General features: G+C 40.1%; 1 protein-coding gene across 1 annotated transcript in view; it reads right to left on the minus strand.

Annotated features, from left to right (window-relative positions):
- The window catches only part of LOC133550448 (autism susceptibility gene 2 protein homolog), a 644,977-nt gene that overhangs the window by 472,339 nt on the left and 151,054 nt on the right, over window positions 1-21,584 (minus strand). The window contains exon 3 of the mRNA XM_061896430.1: window positions 11,342-11,560. Within this exon, the coding sequence (XP_061752414.1) occupies window positions 11,342-11,560 (219 nt within the window). The remainder of the gene's footprint in view (window positions 1-11,341; window positions 11,561-21,584) is intronic.

Raw genomic sequence — 21,584 nt, forward strand, 5'->3', positions numbered from 1 at the left:
TGCAGCAAACTGTTATGACAGTGACCAGTTACAGCAAAGTAATGTTCATATGTGACACAATCATGAAGTAAGAGCGCAGCGAAAATGATGAAAGACATATACAAACAGAAACAGGTGTATTAAAATGGATTGCACCCCCCAGGTATAATTGGAAGCAATTCCATTCATGGTAAAATGTGAAAGTGCAGTGATGATGTGTTTGTGTCTCAACACACCATGCCCAATCACACGGTTGGAGTTAACATTTTAAAAATATGCAACTTTATTAGCATTATTTGCCATTAGGCATGGTCCGCAGCAAGACATAGATGTAAGAGTCTGCACTGAGAGGCAGAGATATGGGCGTGGCTTTGCGGCTGAGAGGCATCAAATTGGTGGAATATTGACATCATCTTCAAACCCCGGCCTAGTCATACCAAAGACTATATAAAAATGGGACCCATTACCTCCCTGCTTGGCACTCAGCATTAAGGGTTGGAAATTGGGGGCTAAATCACCATAAATGATTCCCGGGCGCGGCACCGCTGCTGCCCACTGCTCCCCTCACCTCCCAGGGGGTGATCAAGGGGATGGGTCGAATGCAGAGGACACATTTCACTACATCTAGTGTGTGTGACAATCATTGGTACTTAAAGATTAACTTAACCTTTACACTTGGCGAGAGATTTAGAGCTCACATTTAAATTATGAGTAATGTTAATGTGGTGGGCGTGGCCTGCGCGCTTGCAGCGAAGCAGGGTGTGGCAGGACCAGGTTCGAGGTTGGCAACAGGTGAGTGGATGACACAGCTGAAAGTGTTTATCTAATACCCTGTGACTCTGTTAAAAAGCAGCAGTCGGGAAGGACAAGTTGTTGGAGTTGGAGCACACACTAGAGACGACAGAAACAATTGCTGGAAAGCATAAAAAGAACATTTATTGAAAAATAAAACAGTGTTGTAAAACCTGAGACAAGTTCCTGTCAACATGTTTGGTGGTCCGAGGAACCCTGATGAGGCACCCAACTTGGCCGGACCACTGGAGACGGGGGAACACGACCCCTGGATGGATCTCGCAAGTGTGCTCACCAAGGTGGCAGCGAACATTCGCCAACAGTGCCAGGTACTGCGGGTGTTGGCGAACAGGATGGGCGGGGCACGGCCAGAGCCAGCGGCCGTCGACATGCACCGCATGGGAGAAAGAGAAGATCCCTGTTCATTTTTGGACATTTTTTCGGCCACGCCAAAAGCGTGTGCGTGGCCGGAGGAAGAGTGGGGCGTGCGGCTCTTGCCGCTCCTGACGGGGTAGGCGCCGCGTGCAGCGCTCAGCCTGCCGGCAGCATCCAGGGTGCGCTTCACGGACCTGAGGAGGGCGATGTGGGACCGGACGGGAGGCAACGCCGAAGAGTACCGATGCCGGTTCCGGTCCATGCGTCTGGGAAAGGAGGACTGACCATTCGCCTTTGGCCAGCGGCTTCAAGAGGCAGCAACGCGCAAGCTGAAGCCAGGAGAAGAAGATGGCCGACTGCTGGACCAGGTCATGGGAGCAGTTTCTGGAGGCGATCCCCAAGAAGACTGCCGACTGTGTCCGGTACCACCGGCCTTGTGACCTGGCAGCTGCGGTGACCCTCGCTGAGGACCACCTGGCTGTCCACCGCGATGCGCAACCCGCACCAATGACGCAAGGGCTGAGCGCGCAACAGTAAAAGGAGAGGACACTGCACATTCCCCACCGTAACCTGCGATACTCCCCTTCTGCTCTTATCCCGCAGGTCTCGACTGCTGTCCCCAGAACATCTCCCGCGCAGACGGCCCTTCAAACGCTTGGGCAGGCGTGCTGGAAGCGTGGGCGGCCCGGTCACGCGCGTCAGGGACCTCGGCAGGTGGAAGCGGGCGAGTGGCCGAGGTGGCTGGCCCTTCAGTGCTCTTCTTTGACCCGGGTGAGACATACGGTATCAAGGTAACGATACAAGGGAGAACATACCAGGCGATGGTGGATTCAGGCTGCGGGCAGACCATGATCCATCAGAAAATCATCTCGGTCGATAGTGTCATTCAAGTCCTCAACAGAAACCTATATTACAGAGGGTGGGGAGACACTGACTTTCTCTACTTTTAGGTTTAGGTTCCAACAGAAACAGAAACATAAAAGTAGAGAAAGAACATTGACTTTCTTTACTTTTACTAATGTTACAATGAAATATATCTGTAGCTTTACATTCTATCAGTGTTGAAATGTATGTGCAATAGATTTTGGTATATATTGGCTACATTGTAATATGGAATTTCAAGGGCTCTAATAAATAAATGATCATAAATCTGATCATTCCAGTGTGTTTCAGATGCTCAAAAAAACTAAAATAGTTTTCCAAAAGTTAAGGTACAAATAATTTTTACATAGCCGCCATCTTGGAAATATGTTAATTAGGTGTCCAGACACGCCCAATCATAAGGATGATTTTTCCATCATATTTCTATAGACACCAAGTTTGAATTTGTAGCTCATCTGGTTCAAATGTAGAGGCAAAAGCGTTTTCAGGTGGTGGCCATGTTGGATCAGCCGCTGTGGTGACCCCAAAGGTCACCAGCGCGGGCGCCCTAGCCAAATCATTTAAGTATGCCCTGAGCTACACCTGTGCCAAACTTGGCGCTTTTAGACAAAAGTGAACGAACAAACCCTAAAGTCTCCCTAAGGGTCCCCACTAAACTGTCGGCTTTATTATAAGAAAATGGAAGAGTTTGGGAGCAACAGCAACTCAGCCTGGAAGTGGTAGCCCACATAAACTGACATAGAGGGGTCAGCAGATGCTAATGCGCAAAGTGCAAAAAGATATTTTGCACAGTCAGTTGCTACAGAGCTCTAAACTTCATGTGACCTTACAATTAGCCCATGTACAGTACGCAGAGAACTTCATGGAATGGGTTTGCATGGCCGAGCAGCTGAATCTAAGACATACATTACTAAGTCCAATGCAAAGCATCAGATGCAGTGGTATAAAGAAACGTCGCCACTGGACTCTAGAGCAGTGGAGATGCGTTCTCTGGCGTGATGAATCACTCTTTTCTATCTGGCAATCTGATGGGTTTGGAGGTTGCCAGGGGAACGGTACATTTGGGACTGCATTGTGCCGAGTGTAAAACATTGGTGGAGGAGGAATTATGGTGTGGGGTTGTTTTTCAGTAGTTGGGCTTGGCCCCTTAGTTCCAGTGAAAATAACTTTGAATGCTCCAGAATACCAAAATATTTTGGACAATTGCATGCTCCCAACCTTGTTGGAACAGTTTGGAGCAGGCCCCTTCCTCTTCCAACATGACTGTCCACCAGTGCATAAAGCAAGGTCCATAAAGACATGGATGACAGAGTCTGGTGTGGATGAACTTGACTGGCCTGCACACAGCCCTGACCTGAACCCAATAGAACATCTTTGGGATGAATTAGAACTGAGACTGAGAGCCAGGCCTTCTCGGCCAACATCAGTGTGTGACCTCAACAATGCGCTTTTGGAAGAATGGTGTAAAAATCCTATAAACTCATTGCGCAACCTTGTGGACAGCCTTCCTAGAAGAGTTAAAGCTGTGAGGGCTACAAAACGACATCATATTGAACCCAATGGGTTAGGAATGGGAGGGCACTTCAAGTTCATGTGAGAGTCAAGGCAAGTGGCCAAATACTTTTGGCAATATAGTTTTTTTCTCTCATAAGGATTATGAATTATATGCAAAATTCAAAAAATAAAATGCAGTTCCCCTTTAAAATAAAACCAGGGAAATAAATATAAATCCATGATTCATCATTTAGCATAATTTTCATATAAAAAACAACAGATTGTCTTTGGAAATGGGACTTGACAGCATCTACAGACAGCTAAGATAAAAGCTTTGTTAAAGCCTCTGGTCTGCTGCATAGCGTTTGACTGACAGCTGAGAGCAGTCCAGACTCTAAGTGGCCGACACTTAGCTTGAAGTGCACATACCTAATTTCTCACAAATTGACTGTGAACATTGTCAGGAAGCATCAGTTTGGAAGTCGACTACTTAAAGCAGATTTTGACTTTCAGTCAGTAAAGAACCATCACAGCATCTCTCTGAAAAAGAGCAGCAAAACAGCTCAGATATACTGCTGTGTCAGCACATAGTGTCGCTCCTCTGACCTACAAAAAGGGGACAACATGTCTTCAAGCAGAGTGAGGAGAGTAAAACCTAACATTTTTCAGGCGTATTGACCGAGACTTGTCATTTAGTTCAAGTTCCTGCTAACGGCAGTCAGTAGCTGGATGCTAAATAGATAAGTCAAAGTAGCAGACAGAAGGATATTGTGTAGTCAAAGTTAAAAAACTTTGTGTTGGAGGAAGCATGTTGCTATTAAACGTTTAAAATGCCTTAACATCACATAATGCCAAGAGTGTAGGACAGGGGTGTCAAACCTTTGGCCCGCAAACAGGTTTTATCCAGCCCACGTGAGGAGTTTCCCAAGTATTAAAATGAGCCGCTTTTTTTTTTAACGGAAGAAACTGCTTTTTTAAATGTGTCCACTGGATGTAACAATAGCAATTATGTTAGTAAAGCAGAGGTTTTATACCCGGGTCAAGCAAGAGGTACACAGTAAAGGGTGACTATGGTTCCTCCTCCTCGACCCACGTGAAACTTAAAGGCCTACTGAAAGCCACTACTACCCACCACGCAGTCTGATAGTTTATATATCAATGATGAAATATTAACATTGCAACACATGCCAATACGGCTGTTTAGTTTACTAAACTACAATTTTAAATTTCCCGGGAGTTTCGTCTTGGAAACGTCGTGTAATGATGACGTGTATGCAGGACGTCACGCGTTTTTAGGAAGTATGAGCGCTACGCACACACACAGCTAAAAGTCGTCTGCTTTAACGGCATAATTACACAGTTTTTTGGAGATCTGTGTTGCTGAATCTTTTGCAATTATGTATGTCACGCGTGCAATGTCACACGCCCTCCCTGAACAGAGAGGTAGCAGCATGGGTAACGTTAGCTGAGATGCTAGCGAGTTGTAATACGAGAGAAACAAGGTGCGAATCTGGTAACAAATGAAGGAAGAATTAAATACCAAAAAAACAGCAGGAGGTCCATCGTCTGGCAGTGGTACGGCTTCAAGCGTGAAGATGTCGAATAGACAACTTTAATGTGTCAAGTCATCATTTGAAAAGTAACCCGCTAATAACTGTTTAATAAATACAGTTTGGTCAATTGAATTAGTTGTGATTTCCTTTTCTGCATGAAAGTTCAAAATGAGTATATAGTAATGCAGTATGAAGAATATGTTTTAAATGTAGACACACACAATCATCATACTGCTGTGATTATATGTGTCACGTGTTAATTCAAGGCTAAGGCAAAATATCGAGATGTATATCGTGTACCGCGATATGGTCTAAAAATATCGAGATATTAAAAAAAGGCCATATCGCCCAGCCCTACCCTGTTGTCCTAAAATGTATCTGTAAAAGATGACGAAATTGAACTTAACCCTTTTGAACAGTTTTTACCTCTGTTTCTTATGGTTTGTTGCGTTAGCTCTGCATTGATACGTGGACATGACAAAGGAGATATTTAATACTGAAAATAGTTTACATGTTGTGTATTTTGTTCAATTCCAGAAAGACTGTGACCTAAAGTTTAATCCTGGGTTTGTAGATACAGTGAGACGAATTCTAATCTCATTGCGTTTTTTTATTTAAATTTCCTCAGAATTTTCAGCAAACAAAGTGTTTTGTTCAGAGGATTATTTCTAAGTGATTGTTCCATTTTTGGCCAAAGTAAAACTCAGAAAACAACCTGGAGTTGCCTTTATTTTGAAGTTATCATGCCATGATTTTACCATTCCAGCCCCCATGGTAATGTTATGGTTTTACACTCCTGCCGCCTCTCATTCTGTTATCACCCTGCCTTTGCGCGGTTGCAAAGAATTAGCAATCAACACACCTGCCCATGCCTTCATAAGCCAGTGCGTCCTAAGATCCAGTGCCAGAACATAGTTACTTGTACTCATACAGTAAGCCCATTGCGTCTCCAGCCTTCTCTCATGTGCATATTCTCTCTCTGTGTTCCCTCCCCGTCGTGGTCATTGTGTTCCGTGTTGTCTCATTATCCAGCTTCCCGTCGTCCTTCCTCGTTGTCGAGCTATGTGTCTCGTCTTCCCGGATGCCCTCTGGACTTCCTCTTGCCTCTCTGGATCTCGACCTCACGCTTGCCTACTGACTACGACGCTTCGCTCCAGTCCTTGACTTTTCGCCTGTCTTTGGACTTCCAAGCCTGCCTTCCCCTATTTGGACTTCCGCCTTGATTCCAACACGCACCTTCAACACCCTCTTCTAACAACCCACATATACTTTCCACACAGTCACACTTCATTCATTAGGATTAAGTACTTACATTCTCTTGTGTTAATAAACGCGCTCTCAGCTAACGAGGTCACTGTCTCCCTGCCGTCTCCTTCTCCCGCTGTATCGTTACAACATTGAAACAAAGTCCAAGTTCATTGTGTTATTGAAATTGCACCAATTTCCTTAGAATTTTCAAAAAAACAAGTGTTTTGTCCAGAAGATTATTTGTGATTTATACGTTTTCATAATAAGCTTGTTTTATTTATGGCCAAAGTAAAACTAAGAAAACAACCTGTAGTTGTCTATATTTTGAAATTATCATGCCATGGTTTTACCATTCTAGTTTCCTTGGTAATAGATTTTCCTCCATGAGGCCCCTGAGCTAAAATTACTTTGACACCCCTGGTCTAGGATATCATCTCGGTCGATAGTGTCATTCAAGTCCTCAGCTGACTCGGGATTTGGAATTGTTTCCTCTAGATTTGGTCTAATGTTCACAAAGTAATGGTTGAAGCTTTTAACTACTTTGTTTCTATTGTCATTGTTTACGTTTCCATCTGAGAAGTGTTTAGGATAATCCTTTTTTGCACCATTTTTAATCATGCTATTAATGATGCCCCATGTTGCTTTCATATTGTTTTTGTTCCAGTTCAATAATTGACTGTAATAGTCTTTCTTCCATATTTGAAGTATGCCAGTTAGCTTTTTCTTATAGATTTTATACTTTTTTTTGCCTCTGTAGATCTTTGCATTATAAATGTTCTATATAATGTATTATTCTCTTTGCAAGCATTTTTCAGTCCTGTTGTCATCCATTGTTGATTATTTTTTTTTGCCTCTTATTAAGTTGTTTCAATGGACAGTGTTTGTCATAAAGCATCTCAAATATATTAAAAAATACAAATGCTTCATATACATCATTTTCACTGTATACATTGTCCCAACTTTAATCTCACAGATCATTCTTGAAAGCTGTCATACTTTGTTCTGTACATGTTCTATGAAATGTATTTTTGTCATCAATGTTCCTCTTCTTGTAGTTTCCATCATAGATTATGGAAACTGGCAGATGATCACTGATGTGGGATATTAGCATACTACCAGTGGTATTAATATCAAAGTCATTAGTAAAAATGTTATCAATAAGTGTGGCACTGTGTCCTGAGATTCAGCTTGGCCTTGTGATTTTAGGATATAAACTCAGGCTATAGTGAAGTGAATTATATTTATATAGCGCTTTTTCTCTAGTGACTCAAAGCGCTTTACATAGTGAAACCCAATATCTAAGTTACATTCAAACCGGTGTGGGTGGCACTGGGAGCAGGTGGGTAAAGTGTCTTGCCCAAGGACACAATGGCAGTGACTAGGATGGCAGAAGCGGAAAACGAACCTGCAACCCTCAAGTTGCTGGCACGGCCACTCTACCAACCGAGCTAAACCGTGTGTCAATAAAGTAATCTATGGAATTGTGTTTCTTTGGATTCAAGAAGTCAATGTTGAAGTCTCTGCATAAAAAAGTATTGTTTTGACTGATTTCAGTAAAAGTTGCCTTAATCCAGTTCTCTAACATATCAGTGTTTGACTTTGGTGATCTATACATACCAATGATCAGTACGTTTTTGCTTTTTTTCATGACATATTTCAATGGTTATACATTATAAGATATTCTCAATAGCTAATGACATATTTTTTACCACTTTGTAGTTTAAGTTATTCATCACGTACTAAGCTACTTCCCCTGCGTTGTTGTTGATTATGTTGGTATAATTTAGTTCATATCCTTCCAGGTCAAAATCCATTCCTTTTTAACATCCATCCCTGTTTCTGAGATAGCGATAACTTTGAAGGTTTCGTTGAATTTTTTCAAAAATGCTTCACGTTGTTGTAGTTTGCATACAAACTTTAGCTGTTTAAATGAATAACAGACGGTTTGTTGTCGATTTTGAATGTTCCCGTTAAATTGTTCGTCTGTATAATAAAAACGTTTATTCCTTGTGTTAAAGAAAACATTTGTATCTGGATCTGTATCCTTTTCTGATTTCTGTCACATGTGGGCGAGGTCGGTTGGGGTTTGTTCTACCGGAATGCAGAACTGACGGCTCCGGACAACAGCATGAGGAAGGACATTATTTATCCATCCATCCATCCATTTTCTACCGCTTATTCCCTTTCGGGGTCGCGGGGGGCGCTGGCGCCTATCTCAGCTTCACGGTGGCAGAGGGGTTAGTGCGTCTGCCTCACAATACGAAGGTCCTGCAGTCCTGGGTTCAAATCCAGGCTCGGGATCTTTCTGTGTGGAGTTTGCATGTTCTCCCCGTGAATGCGTGGGTTCCCTCCGGGTACTCCGGCTTCCTCCCACCTCCAAAGACATGCACCTGGGGATAGGTTGATTGGCAACACTAAATTGGCCCTAGTGTGTGAATGTTGTCTGTCTATCTGTGTTGGCCCTGCGATGAGGTGGCGACTTGTCCAGGGTGTACCCTGCCTTCCGCCCGATTGTAGCTGAGATAGGACATTATTTATTTCTCATAAATCATAAATGTACCAAAAAGACAGAACAAACAAAAGAAAAACGTGCTGATCGCACGGGAAGCTAAGGAAACACAGGAGCAAGGATCAGGAACATGAAAACGTAACCGTTGCGAATAGCAAACAATGAAGCCACACCGACTGTGGTGAGCAACGTGAATAAATAGCTCTCTGATTAGTGCTCAACAGCAGGTGAACGTGCAGAGCACTAATCAGAGGCAGGTAAAACCAATTAGTACACACGGGAACCAAAAAAAAAAAACAAAGTGCACAAAACAGGAACTAACGGACTCCAAAACTAACAGAACATAACTAAACAAAACATGTTCCGGACTACGGTCATGATAATTTAGGACTATTGTGGTCAATGCTGCTGAGGGTTTTCAGTTCCATACATTCCTGTTCACCAATCATTTGTGTTGCCCTATGCATGTCTATTAGTGTAGATGAATGTGCACCTGAGTAAAGATATTCTTGTTTGGTAATTCCTTAGAGCGGTGTAATTTTGTAGCCGAATGTTATTGGTTATTTTTCATCAGACTCCATTATTGTTGTTGTTATTGTAGATGTTCATTGAATTCTTATATTTGTCCAGATCCTTGATATCTTACATTGTTTCTCAACTCTGTTTGTCCAATGAGTTATTACTGTTATCTACTGTAGATACATACATGTAATTTAACTACATTTAAATTAACCAGTGATCAATGCAGAATATCACAACCTTGTATCATGCTGTGACTCAAGTATCACAAGAAGTATCATATCATGAAGTTCTTGTCAATATCCAGCTTCATTTTCAAAGCATAAAAATGACTGAATAATATCAATGGCTAAACAAAAATACTACAGTAGTATTGGCCACTTAATGAGACAAAACCAAAATAAGTTCAGTATCTTGGCCACTGATTGGCTCAGCCTCAGCCAGCAGCATTACTATATCATATTAAAGGGAATGTGAGTGTTATTTTTTAATTCCTATACGTCAACATTTTCCAAGCCAAGAACCCCCAAATTTAAGGATAGATGGAGCAGGGACCCCCTACTTAGATATCCAGTATATAATTGTGTTTTAAATTATTTAGTTCCAAAATATCTTGTTATTGTGCAATATTAAGATATTTAAAAATTACGATTTCGCACAACTAGTACCTGGCTGGCAAGTAGCATGCTAATCGCTAGATGTACTTAAATGGTTACATGTATGAAATAATATAAATATATATTTATGTATTTATTTTAAAGCTGCAAGGTACAGGGAGTAGTGTGGCAATGTCACTGCCATTTCTAAACTGCACTATAGTTGTGTTGGATACATGTTACTGTGTATTTAAAGATGCTTACACTTAAGGGAAAAGTACAGGAAAAGGCATATAGATATTTTAAAAAATCTTCACAACTCTTTTTCAGTGCATCAGTGGCACCCTGATAAAGACTTCTGGTCTTGGGATTACTAATAATGTTAACATCCGTATTTAGAAAGTCAAAATGTTATGTTCTTACTATGAAATATGTGATTTAATATTAATAACTCCTACTTTGCAGAAATTAATGTACCACAGTAATGTAGGCCCTCAACCAATTAACAGCGATCAATGGAGTATTACTGTATTCATCATTACCGCATTTTTCGGAGTATAAGTCGCTCCGGAGTAAAAGTCGCACCTGCCGAAAATGCATAATAAAGAAGGAAAAAAACATGTATAAGTCGCACTGGAGTATAAGTCGCATTTTTGGGGGGAATGTATTTGATAAAACTCAACAACAAGAATAGACATTTGAAAGACAATTTAAAATAACTAAAGAATAGTGAAAGTGCCTGGTATGTTAACGTAACATATGGAAAGAGTCATTCAAATAACTATAACATATAGAACATGCTATAGGTTTACCAAACAATCTGTCACTCCTAATTGCTAAATCCGATGGAATCTTACACGTCTAGTCTCTTACGTGAATGAGATAAATAATATTATTTGATATTTTACGGTAATGTGTTAATAATTTCACACATACATCGCTCCTGAATATAAGTCTCACAACCGCCCAATTTATGAAAAAAACTGCCATTTATAGTCCGAAAAATACGGTATATTCTAAAAACTCACTCCTGTTACGAAAATGAGTTATTAAAGTCTTCAGCATAGGAACCTTGTGCAAAAATAAAACAAAGTTCCCTGAAATAAAACAAATACATATTTTGAATAATTCACCATGTGAATGATCAGATTTGGAGTTGAAAAAAGAATGAATTTGATGTTTATTAAAAAAATAACATACAAACTAAACTGGTAGAATGTTTAATACTTACAATTTTGTTGCCAGTAGACCTCCACTATTGTCTCAGTTTCAAACTATTGATTAACAATTATATTGTCTTTATTGAATCATGTGTTATTTTAAACTGACACCAGGCCAAAAATTCTAACATCCAGTCGAATAAATCAGCTGGCATGATGTTATAAGACACTCACCTTAGTGCTTCTCTTGCTCAGGTGTTTCTTCTTCCGCTTCCCTTGTGTATAAAACACATTAGGTGTGTTCTCCTGGTCTGATGCCTGATGATGATGATAATGGTTGTTGTACATGTCGGACTCCAAAATCCGTCCATTGGAGACCGTGGCAGACTTGCTTTTGTGTAACGGTCCAGCCTGGTTTAGGCTGCGCTGTTGGGCCTTTGTGGTCAAGTTATTCTGCAGCAGAAAAGGACAAAAAGTTTAACTGGGAAAACATTTATAAATTATTTATCACCACAGCTAATTGCAAAAGTTTACAGCATTGATTATTATTGCTTTGATATAAGATACAATGTGTACAGCAGGGGTCCCCAAACTTTTTGACTCGGGGGCCGCATTGGGTTAAAACAATTTGGCCGGGGGGCGGGCTGTGTGTGTGTATATTATATATATATATATATATATATATATATATATATATATATATATATATATATATATGTATATATATATATATATATATATATATATGTATATATATATATATATATATATATATATATATATATATACATATATATATATATATATATGTATATATATATATATATATATATGTATATATATATATATATATATATATATATATACATATATATATATATATATATATATATATATATATATATATATATATATATATATATATATATGTATATATATATACATATATATATATATATATATATATATATATATGTATATACATTTATACAAACCCCGTTTCCATATGAGTTGGGAAATTGTGTTTGATGTAAATATAAACGGAATACAATGATTTGCAAAACCTTTTCAACCCATATTCAATTGAATCCACTATAAAAACAAGATATTGGATGTTCAAACTCATAAACTTTTTTTTTTTTGTAAATAATAATTAACTTACAAATTCATGGGTGCAACACGTGCCAAAGTAGTTGGGAAAGAGCATGTTCACCACTGTGTTACATCACCTTTTCTTTTAACAACACTCAATAAACGTTTGGGAATTGTTGAAGCTTTGAAAGTGGAATTATTTCCCATTCTTGTTTTATGTAGAGCGTCAGTCATTCAACAGTCCGGGGTTTCTGCTGTCGTATTTACGCTTCAGAATGTGCCACACATGTTCGATGGGAGACATGTCTGGACTGCAGGCGAGTCAGGAAAGTACCCGCACTCTTTTACTGCGAAGCCACGCTGTTATAACACGTGGCTTGGCATTGTCTTGCTGAAATAAGCAGGGGCATCCATGATAACGTTGCTTGGATGACAACATATGTTGCTCCAAACTTTTATGGACCTTTCAGCATTAATGGTGCCTTCATAGAAGTGTTAGTTACCCATGCCTTGGGCAATAATACACCCCCATACCATAACAGATGGTGCCTTTTGAACTTTGCGCCTATAACAATCCGGATGGTTCTTTTCGTCTTTGTTCCAGATTGAAAAGCTCAATGAGCCGCAGGCTGCCCCCGGGCCTTAATTTGTTGTGCTAGCTGCTTGTAGCCTATAGCCTATCATATTTACATTTTGAAAATGATTGTACTATAATCGAAGAAAAGACCAACCTTGTGTGTTTATTGAATGACATTTAGATGTTAACTGGCTGTCCATTTTTGCACAAGTAAACACACTGCAGGAATGTAATGGACATAGTATCAAACATTTTACATGCAAGCACATACCACATGCATGTTTTTTGCGAATCAGCACACCCGTACTCATAGCAAAGAGTCACTTTGCTTCTTCAATTGGTTATGGAATTAGTGTTTCAATTAAGACTGTTGTTTTGAAGATTCAATTTGGCCTTAAATGAGATTTTCTTATTTAAACGGGGATAGCAGGTACATTCTATGTGTCATACTTGATCATTTCGAGATATTGCCTTATTTTTGCTGAAAGGATTTAGTAGAGAACATCCACGATAAAGTTCACAACATTCGGTGCTAAGACAAAAGCCCTGCCTCTGCCAGAAGTCGCAGACGATGACGTCACAAGTGTGGGGGCTCCTCACATATTCACATTGATTTTAATGGGAGCCTCCAACAAAAAGTGCTATTCGGCCCGAGAAAATGACAATTCCCCCATTAATTTGAGCGAGGATGAAAGATTCGTGTTTGAGGATATTGATAGCGATGGACTAGAAAAAAGAAAAAAAAACGCGATTGCATTGGGACGGATTCTCATGTTTTTACACACATTTACTAGGATAATTCTGGGAAATCTCTTATCTTTCTATTGTGTTGCTAGTGTTTTAGTGAGTTTACGGGTGTCTTGACGCCAATGTCTCAGGGAAGTCGACGGCAGCTATGGACGGCACCAGCTCTTTTTTTCTCTGGTGAGAAGCAACTTTTTAACCACAATTTTCTCACCGAAACCTGCTGGTTGACATTCCGTCGTGATTCATGTTCGCTTGACCACGCTGTGATCCATGGTAAAGTTTCACCTCCAGGAATTTTAAACAAGGAATCACCGTGTTTTTGAGTGGCTAAAGGCTAAAGCTTCCCAACTCCATCTTTCTACTTTGACTTCTCCAATATTAATTGAACAAATTGCAAAAGATTCAGCAACACAGATCTCCAAAACACTGTGTAATTATGCGGTTAAAGCAGACGACTTTTGGCTGTGTGTATGCGCATAAAAACCTGTGACGTCTTGCGTACACGTCATCATTACACAACGTTTTCAAGACGAAACTCCCGGGAAATTTAAAATTGCAATTTAGTAAACTAAAAAGGCCGCTACAGTATTTGCTGTAAAAGTTAACTACGACAAGATAGACCAAAATTCTGAAAGAGCCGTATTTGACCACAAATACAAAAAAGTAATCGGTATGAAGCTGCAATAAATTAAACGACTTATATAAGTCTTATAATGATGGCAATACATGACATATGAGGCTAATTAGCTATATTAGCCTACTATCAAAATGACTTTAAAAGTCTTATACAGGTGCTGTTCATATTATTAGAATATCATGAAAAAGTTGATTTATTTCAGTAATTATATTCAGAACGTGAAACTTACATATTATATCAATTCATTACACACATAGTGATATATTTGAAATGTTTATTTTTTTAAATTTTGATGATTAGTACTGACAATTACTGAAAATCCCAAATTCAGTATCTCAGAAAATTAGAATATTAGTTACGACTAGTACCAAAAATTATTTTTTAGAAATGTGGGCCAACTGAAAAGTATGAACATGGAGCAATCAATACTTAGTTGCAGCTCCTTTTGCCTGAATTGCTGCAGCAATAAGGCTTTGCATGGAGTCGACCAGTCTGTTGCACTCCTCAGGTGTTATGAGAGCCCAGGTTGCTTTAATAGTTGCCTTCAGCTCTTCAGCATTGTTGGGTCTGGCATCTCGCATCTTTCGCTTCACAATACCCCATAGGTTTTCTATGGGGTTAAGGTCAGGTGAGTTTGCAGGCCAATCAAGAACAGGGATATCATGTTCCTTAAACCAGGTACTGGTAGATTTGGCACTGTGTGCAGGTGCCAAGTCATGTTGGAAAATGAAATCTTCACCTCCATAAAATTGGTCCGCGGCAGGCAGCATAAAGTGTTCTAAAACTTCCTGGTAGACTGCTCTATTGACCCTAGACCTCAGGAAACACAGTGGACCAACACCAGCAGATGACATGGCACCCCAGACCATTACCGATTGTGGAAATTTGACACTGGACTTCAGGCAACGTGGATTCTGTGCCTCTCCTGTCTTCCTCCAGACTCTGGGGCCTTGATTTCCATAGGAGATACAAAATTTACTTTCATCTGAAAACATAACTTTGGACCACTCAGCAGCAGTCCAGTCCTTTTTGTCTTGAGCCCAGGCGAGACGCTTTTGACGTAGTCTCTTATTCAAGAGTGGCTTTACACAAGGAATGCGAAAGCTGAAGCCCATATCTTGCATACGTCGGTGCGTGGTGGTTCTTGAAGCACTGACTCCAGCTGCAATCCACTCTTTGTGGATCTCCCCCACATTTTTGAATCGGTTTTGTTTGACAATCCTCTCCAGTGCGCGGTTATCCCTCTTGCTTGTACACTTTTTTCTACCACATCTTTGTCTTCCCTTCGCCTCTCCATTAATGTGCTTGGACACAGAGCTCTGGGAACATCCAACCTCTTTGGCAATGACCTTTTGTGTCTTGTCCTCCTTCTTTAAAGTATCAATGGTCATCTTTTGGACAGTTGTCAAGTCAGCAGTCTTCCCAATGATTGTGTGTCATACAGAATCAAAACGAGAGACCATTTAAAGGCTTTTCCAGGTGTTTTGAGTTAGTTAGCTAATTAGAGTGTGGCACCAGGTGTCTTCAATATCTGACCTTTTCACCATATTCTAATTTTCTGAGATGTTGAATTTAGGGTTTTCATTGGTTGTCAGCTATAATCATCTCCTTTTTGGCAAAAAACACTTGAAATGTATCAGTCTGTTTGGAATAAATGTATACATTCTACAAGTTTGACTTTTTAAATGGAATTAATGAAATAAATCAACTTTTTCATGATATTCTAATAATATGACCAGCACCTGTATAGGTGTTATAATGATGGCAACACGTGATGTAAGTGGCTAATTGGCTTTATTAGCCTACTATCAAAATGATTATGTGTAACTGTTGAGTCACAGGCCACACAACCGTGAGTTCAAAGACTGTTGAAATTAGTAGGACAAAACAGCACTCGCCAAATACTCTCATCAGTGACACAAACACAAACCTATTAAACAGTGGGCTTTCTAACAATTAGGACAGTCGGTGTTGTGTTTGTCCTCATACCGAAACCATATTACACCAAAAAAAAAATGTCACCCCTTTTTTTCCCTCATTTCCTTTCCTTTTTGAAAAAGCTCCATGGAGCCACATGGGCCCCGCTCAAGAGCCGCATGTGGCTCTAGAGCCGCGGGTTGCAGACCCCCGTTCTACGTCAACTAGAAACTTGTTTGGGTTTGTAAAGCACAACACTGTGATAGGACAAGAATAACCTGTACTGCCTGAAACGCATAAAAAATTATATTACACTATCTATAAAGTATTAGCCCACATTCCATGTTTTGTTTGTACACAGCAAGATCGACAACATATGGACTGTCGTTGTAATAACACGCCAAGTGTGCGCTGTGTATCATGATCAATAATTAAAGTGTGGCTCACTCAGTGGATAGTTATGTGTTTGGTCCCGCTGACTGGGGACGTTTTTTAGCTTGTTAAGTTAAAGTACCAATGATTGTCACGCACACACTAGGTGTGGTGAAATTTGTCCTTTGCATCCGACCCATCCCCTTCTTCACCCCCTTATAGGTGAGGGGTGCAGTGAGCAGCAGCGGTGGCCGCGCCCAGAAATCATTTTTGGTGATTTAACCCCCAATTCTAACCCTTGATCCTGAGTGCCAAGCAGAGAGGTAATGGGTCTCATTTTATAGTCTTTGGTATGACTTGGAACACACAACCTATAATCTCAGAGCGGACACTATAACCACTAGGCCATTGGCTCCATGCTCCACAATTGTATAGAGCCGTCACTTTCACCTCACTCTCTCGGCTTCCATCTGCTACATCTCACCCTTCTTACGTGCTTGCTTCTAGAAGCATTACTTTAGTTTGTATGTTCAGCTTCAAAAAGATAAAGTTGTAAATCCTCATTTGACCAAAAATAGATGTTTTTGTTGTCTTTGTTTCTTTGACACATTTGTTGCTGGAGATTGTAAGTGAGCTGCCATTGAAACTGAAATCAATGCGCTGAAGAAACCAGTCCCCCCCATTAAGTAAAACAATCAAAATACGGTAAATATTGAAAATATTACATATTGTTATGAACATGCCTGTTATTTCCATTTTATATATGCTGTACTTGCAGTGTGTATATAAAACGTTGGAGGGTTTTGAAGTTATTTTGAATGCTACAACGGTGACTCCCACTAGCCACATCTTTCAAACGTTTTTTATAATCTTTAAAATCTTTTTGAAAAAAAGACGTGTTTTGGTCTATCTTAATGATTGTGAAGGATAAGCTATAATCCAATGACTTTACATCAAACATTTGACTTTCGAATTTTTGGGGGTAAAATGTTGCATTGTGTATGCTTTTACCATAGCAAAAAATGTGTTCTCTTTGAAAAAAAATGGCATAAAACATAAAAACAAAGACAACTTCATATCAGTTAATGTAGATATTTAGCATTAAAAGTAAAACATAAAATATATGACTTACTTTGAATAATTGAATGACTGAAACCATTTCCGGTCCTTCGACCTATATTGTTCATAACATTTAAGGTCTCCCCGAGGGTTAAAGTTAAAGTACCAATGATTGTCACACACACTAGGTGAGGCAAAATTTGTCCTCTGCATTTGACTCATCCATTGTTCACCCCCTGGGAGGTGAGAGGAGCAGTGGGCAGCAGCGGTGCCACGCCTGGGAATCCTTTGTGGTGATTTAACCCCCAATTCCAACCCTTGATGCTGAATGCCAAGCAGGCAGGTAATGGGTCCCATAAGCAAGTAGCAAACAGTCCCTTTAATATGCAGATCACAACATATAAATGGAGTGTTATGAGTTATTTTATACAAACCCCAAAAGCAGTGAAGTTTGGATGTTGTGTAAATCGTAAATTAAAACAGAATAAAATAATGTGCTAATCCTTTTCAACCTCTATTCAATTGAAGACTGCAAAGACAAGATACATTCGAACTGGAAAACTGTTATTTTTTGCAAATATTAGCACATTTGGAATTTAATATCTGCAACATGTTCTAAAAAAACTGGCAAAAAAGCAGGAGAAAGCGGAAGAATGCTCATCAAACATTTATTTGGAACATCCCACAGGCCAATAGGCTAATTTTGAACTGGTGGGTGCCATGATTGGGTATAAAAGCAGCTTCCATGTCATGCTTAGTCATTTACAAACAAGGATGGGACGAGAGTCACCGCTTTGTGAACAAATAAGTTAGCAAATTGTCGAACAGTTTAAGAACAACATTTCTCAGTGAGCTATTGCAAGGAATTTAGGGATTTCACTATCTACGGTCCGTAATATCATCAAAAGTTTCAGAGGAATCTGGAAAAATCACTGCTTGTAAGCGGCTAAGCTTGGACCTTTGTTCCCTCGGGCGGTACTGCTTCAAAACAGACAGTATGTAAAAGATATCTCAACATGGGCTCAAGAACACTTCAGAAAACCACTGTCAGTAACTAAAGTTCATCGCTACATCTGTAAGTGCAAGTTCAAACTCTACTATGCAAAGCCAAAGCCATTTATTAACAACGCCCAGAAACGCTGTCAGCTTTGTTGACGTCTGTGGACGTCGGTGTCCTCTGGACCAAAGAGGAAAAGAACCATCCAAATTGTTATCGGCGCAAAGTTCAAAAGCCAGCATCTGTGATTGCATGGAGGTGCATCAGTGCCCAAGACATGGGTAACTTACACATCTGTGAAGGCACCATTAATGCTGAAAGGTACATACAGGTTTCAGAGCCACATATTGCTGTCCAAGCAACATTATCATGGGCGCCCCTACTTATTTCAGCGAGACAATGCCAAGCCATGTGTTACAACAGTGTAGCTGCATAGTAAAAAAGTGTGGGTACTAGACTGGCCTGTCTGTAGTCCAGACAAGGGCTTTTATTAATTTGTCGATGTTTTTAGGCCATTTCACGATACACAATATATACACCTCAATATTTTGCCTTGGCCTTGAATGAACACTTGATGCATATAATCACAGCAGTATGATGATTCTATGTGTCTACATTTAAACATTCTTGTTCATACTACAATAACATATGCTCATTTTAAACTTTCATGCAGAGAGGGAAATCACAAATAAGTCATTTTACCAAAACTGTATTTATTAAACAGTTATTAAGCAGTGGCAGAAACATTCATGTCATTTCCAAAACAGAAAGTGCAAAATTGTCAGACATTTCAAAAAAGCTATTAGTGCACTTTTGTGCATGATGTCACTAATGTTGAGATCCGCTTTTTGGATCCTCCATATATTATTTGTGGTTCAATATTGATTTTCACTCTCCGTCTGATCCTATTATTTACTGTTTAAGTCGGTCACCATGGTAGCTTATTAGTTTCACCTGTTTTTCAAGGCCCTGCACACCTGTCCTCACTAATCACCTGCCTTATATAAGCCAGCATCTTTTGTTGTTCAGTCTGGGATCCAAATGTGTTCATACACAACGGTACGTCTGCTTTGCGCTTTTGCTTACATGCAAATTTCAGTATAATTCTCGCGAGCTCTCACGCTGCGCACTTTTATTCAATCTTAGCTCTCATGCTAAATGTTTTGTTTTCCCCTTTGTGTGCCTATGTGCCAGTTTAGTTTACTATTTGTTTATCCTAGCTTTCATGCTAGCGTCTTTCGTTTGCCTTTTCTTAGCTCCAGTATTTTTGTTCTCTAGCACCTTTTGTTAAATAAATCATTAGTTCATACCTTTTGCTGTGTTCAATTTTCGACGCATCCTCGAGGGAATCGAACCCGGCATCACAATGCCGAACAGGCGTAACAACTAAGATGACATATCAAAACAACACTAAATTAAAGTGCACTTTTTGTACAGAACGCCACTACAATAGTTCAAAACAAATAAAGTACACTATTGTGCATGATGTCACACAAGATATTTCAATAACTGTCAAATAAAAATTAGCTGCATAATAGGAAATCAAATAGTGTATGTCCTTCACTACGTGGTAGGTTACTACGGACGTTATCTCCTTCTGTTCTTGACTATTTTTTTCATACGGTGTTGATGTGGGAATGGTTGCTTCGCCATTTTGTTGGTGTGACACCAAACGGAGATAATGACATGCAGAGTTTCAAGCACTGTTCATTCTCTAGCGGGTAATTTTTCAAATGATGCTACATTAGCAGTGCTGCACTGTTTCTAGCAATGCTTTTGCCGCATGCTTGTTCAACATTTTCCCGCTTGAAGCCAAACCACCGACACACGATGGACCCCGTGCTGTTTTTCTTGGGAATTAATTCTTCTTTCATTTGTTACCAGATTAGCACCTTTTCTCTCTCGTATTACCACCCGCACCGCATTGTTAGCATCACAGCTAACGTCACCCATGTTGCTACGTCTCTGTTCTGTGGGAGCGTGTGACGTTGCACACGTGACAGTATGTGACGTATGTAAGAAGGTCCTCTTGTTTTAAGTCTCTGTGAGAAGGAGAGACAAGAAAGAGTGGAAAACGCATGCAGTGTAATGCCTGCAGCTAAAAGCAACTGCATGAGAATGTGTACTGGAATATCACGATATAGTCATTTTCTATATCGCACAGAGACAAACCCACGATATATCGAGTATATCGATACATCGCCCAGCCCTAGTCCAGATGTATCTCCCATTGAAAATCTGTGGCGCTATATAAAGCCTAAAATACCACAACAGAGACCGCGGACCGTTGAACAACTTAAACTGTACATCAAGCAAGAATGGGACAGAATTCCACCTGAAAAGCTTCAAAATTTGGTCTCTTCAGTTCCCAAACATTAACTTAATGATGTTAAAAGGAAAGGCCATGTAAACAGGTGGTAAAAATTCCCCTGTGCCAACTTTTTTTGCAACCTCTTGCTGCCATTATATTCTAAGTTAGTGATTATTTGCAAACAAAATTAAGTTTCTCAGTTCGAACATTAAATATCTTGTCTTTGCAGTCCATTCAATTAAATATAAGTTGAAAAGGATTTACAAAACACTGTATTCTGTTTTTATTTACAAATTACACAACATGCCACCTTGACGGGTTTTGGGTTTTGTAGGTAAAATCGTAAAATCCCCCTTCGCCTGCATTGTTAACCATCTCCTGCTCACAGTTTTTCACTATTTAGAAAGAGAAAGGCATGTGTGTTCTTGTCTCACATAAAGACTCTGCAAAATTCAAATACAGGGCAGGGTTTTTAACATCCATTCATAAATTTCCACCGCGTGTCCCTTTCGGGTCACGGAGGGTCACTGGAGCCTATCTCAGCTGCATCCGAGCGGGAGGCGGGGTACACCCTGGACAAGTCGCCCCCTCATCACAGGGCCAACACAGACAGACAGACAACATTCACACACTAGGGCCCATTTAGTGTTGCCAATCAACCTATCCCCAGGTGCATGTCTTTGGAGGTGTGGGGAAGCCGGAGTACCCGGCCGGAACCCACGCAGTCACGGGGAGAACATGCAAACTCCACACAGAAAGATCCCGAGC

This window comes from Nerophis ophidion, linkage group LG04, assembly GCF_033978795.1.
Source record: "Nerophis ophidion isolate RoL-2023_Sa linkage group LG04, RoL_Noph_v1.0, whole genome shotgun sequence".
In the NCBI taxonomy this organism is placed as follows: Eukaryota; Metazoa; Chordata; class Actinopteri; order Syngnathiformes; family Syngnathidae; genus Nerophis; species Nerophis ophidion.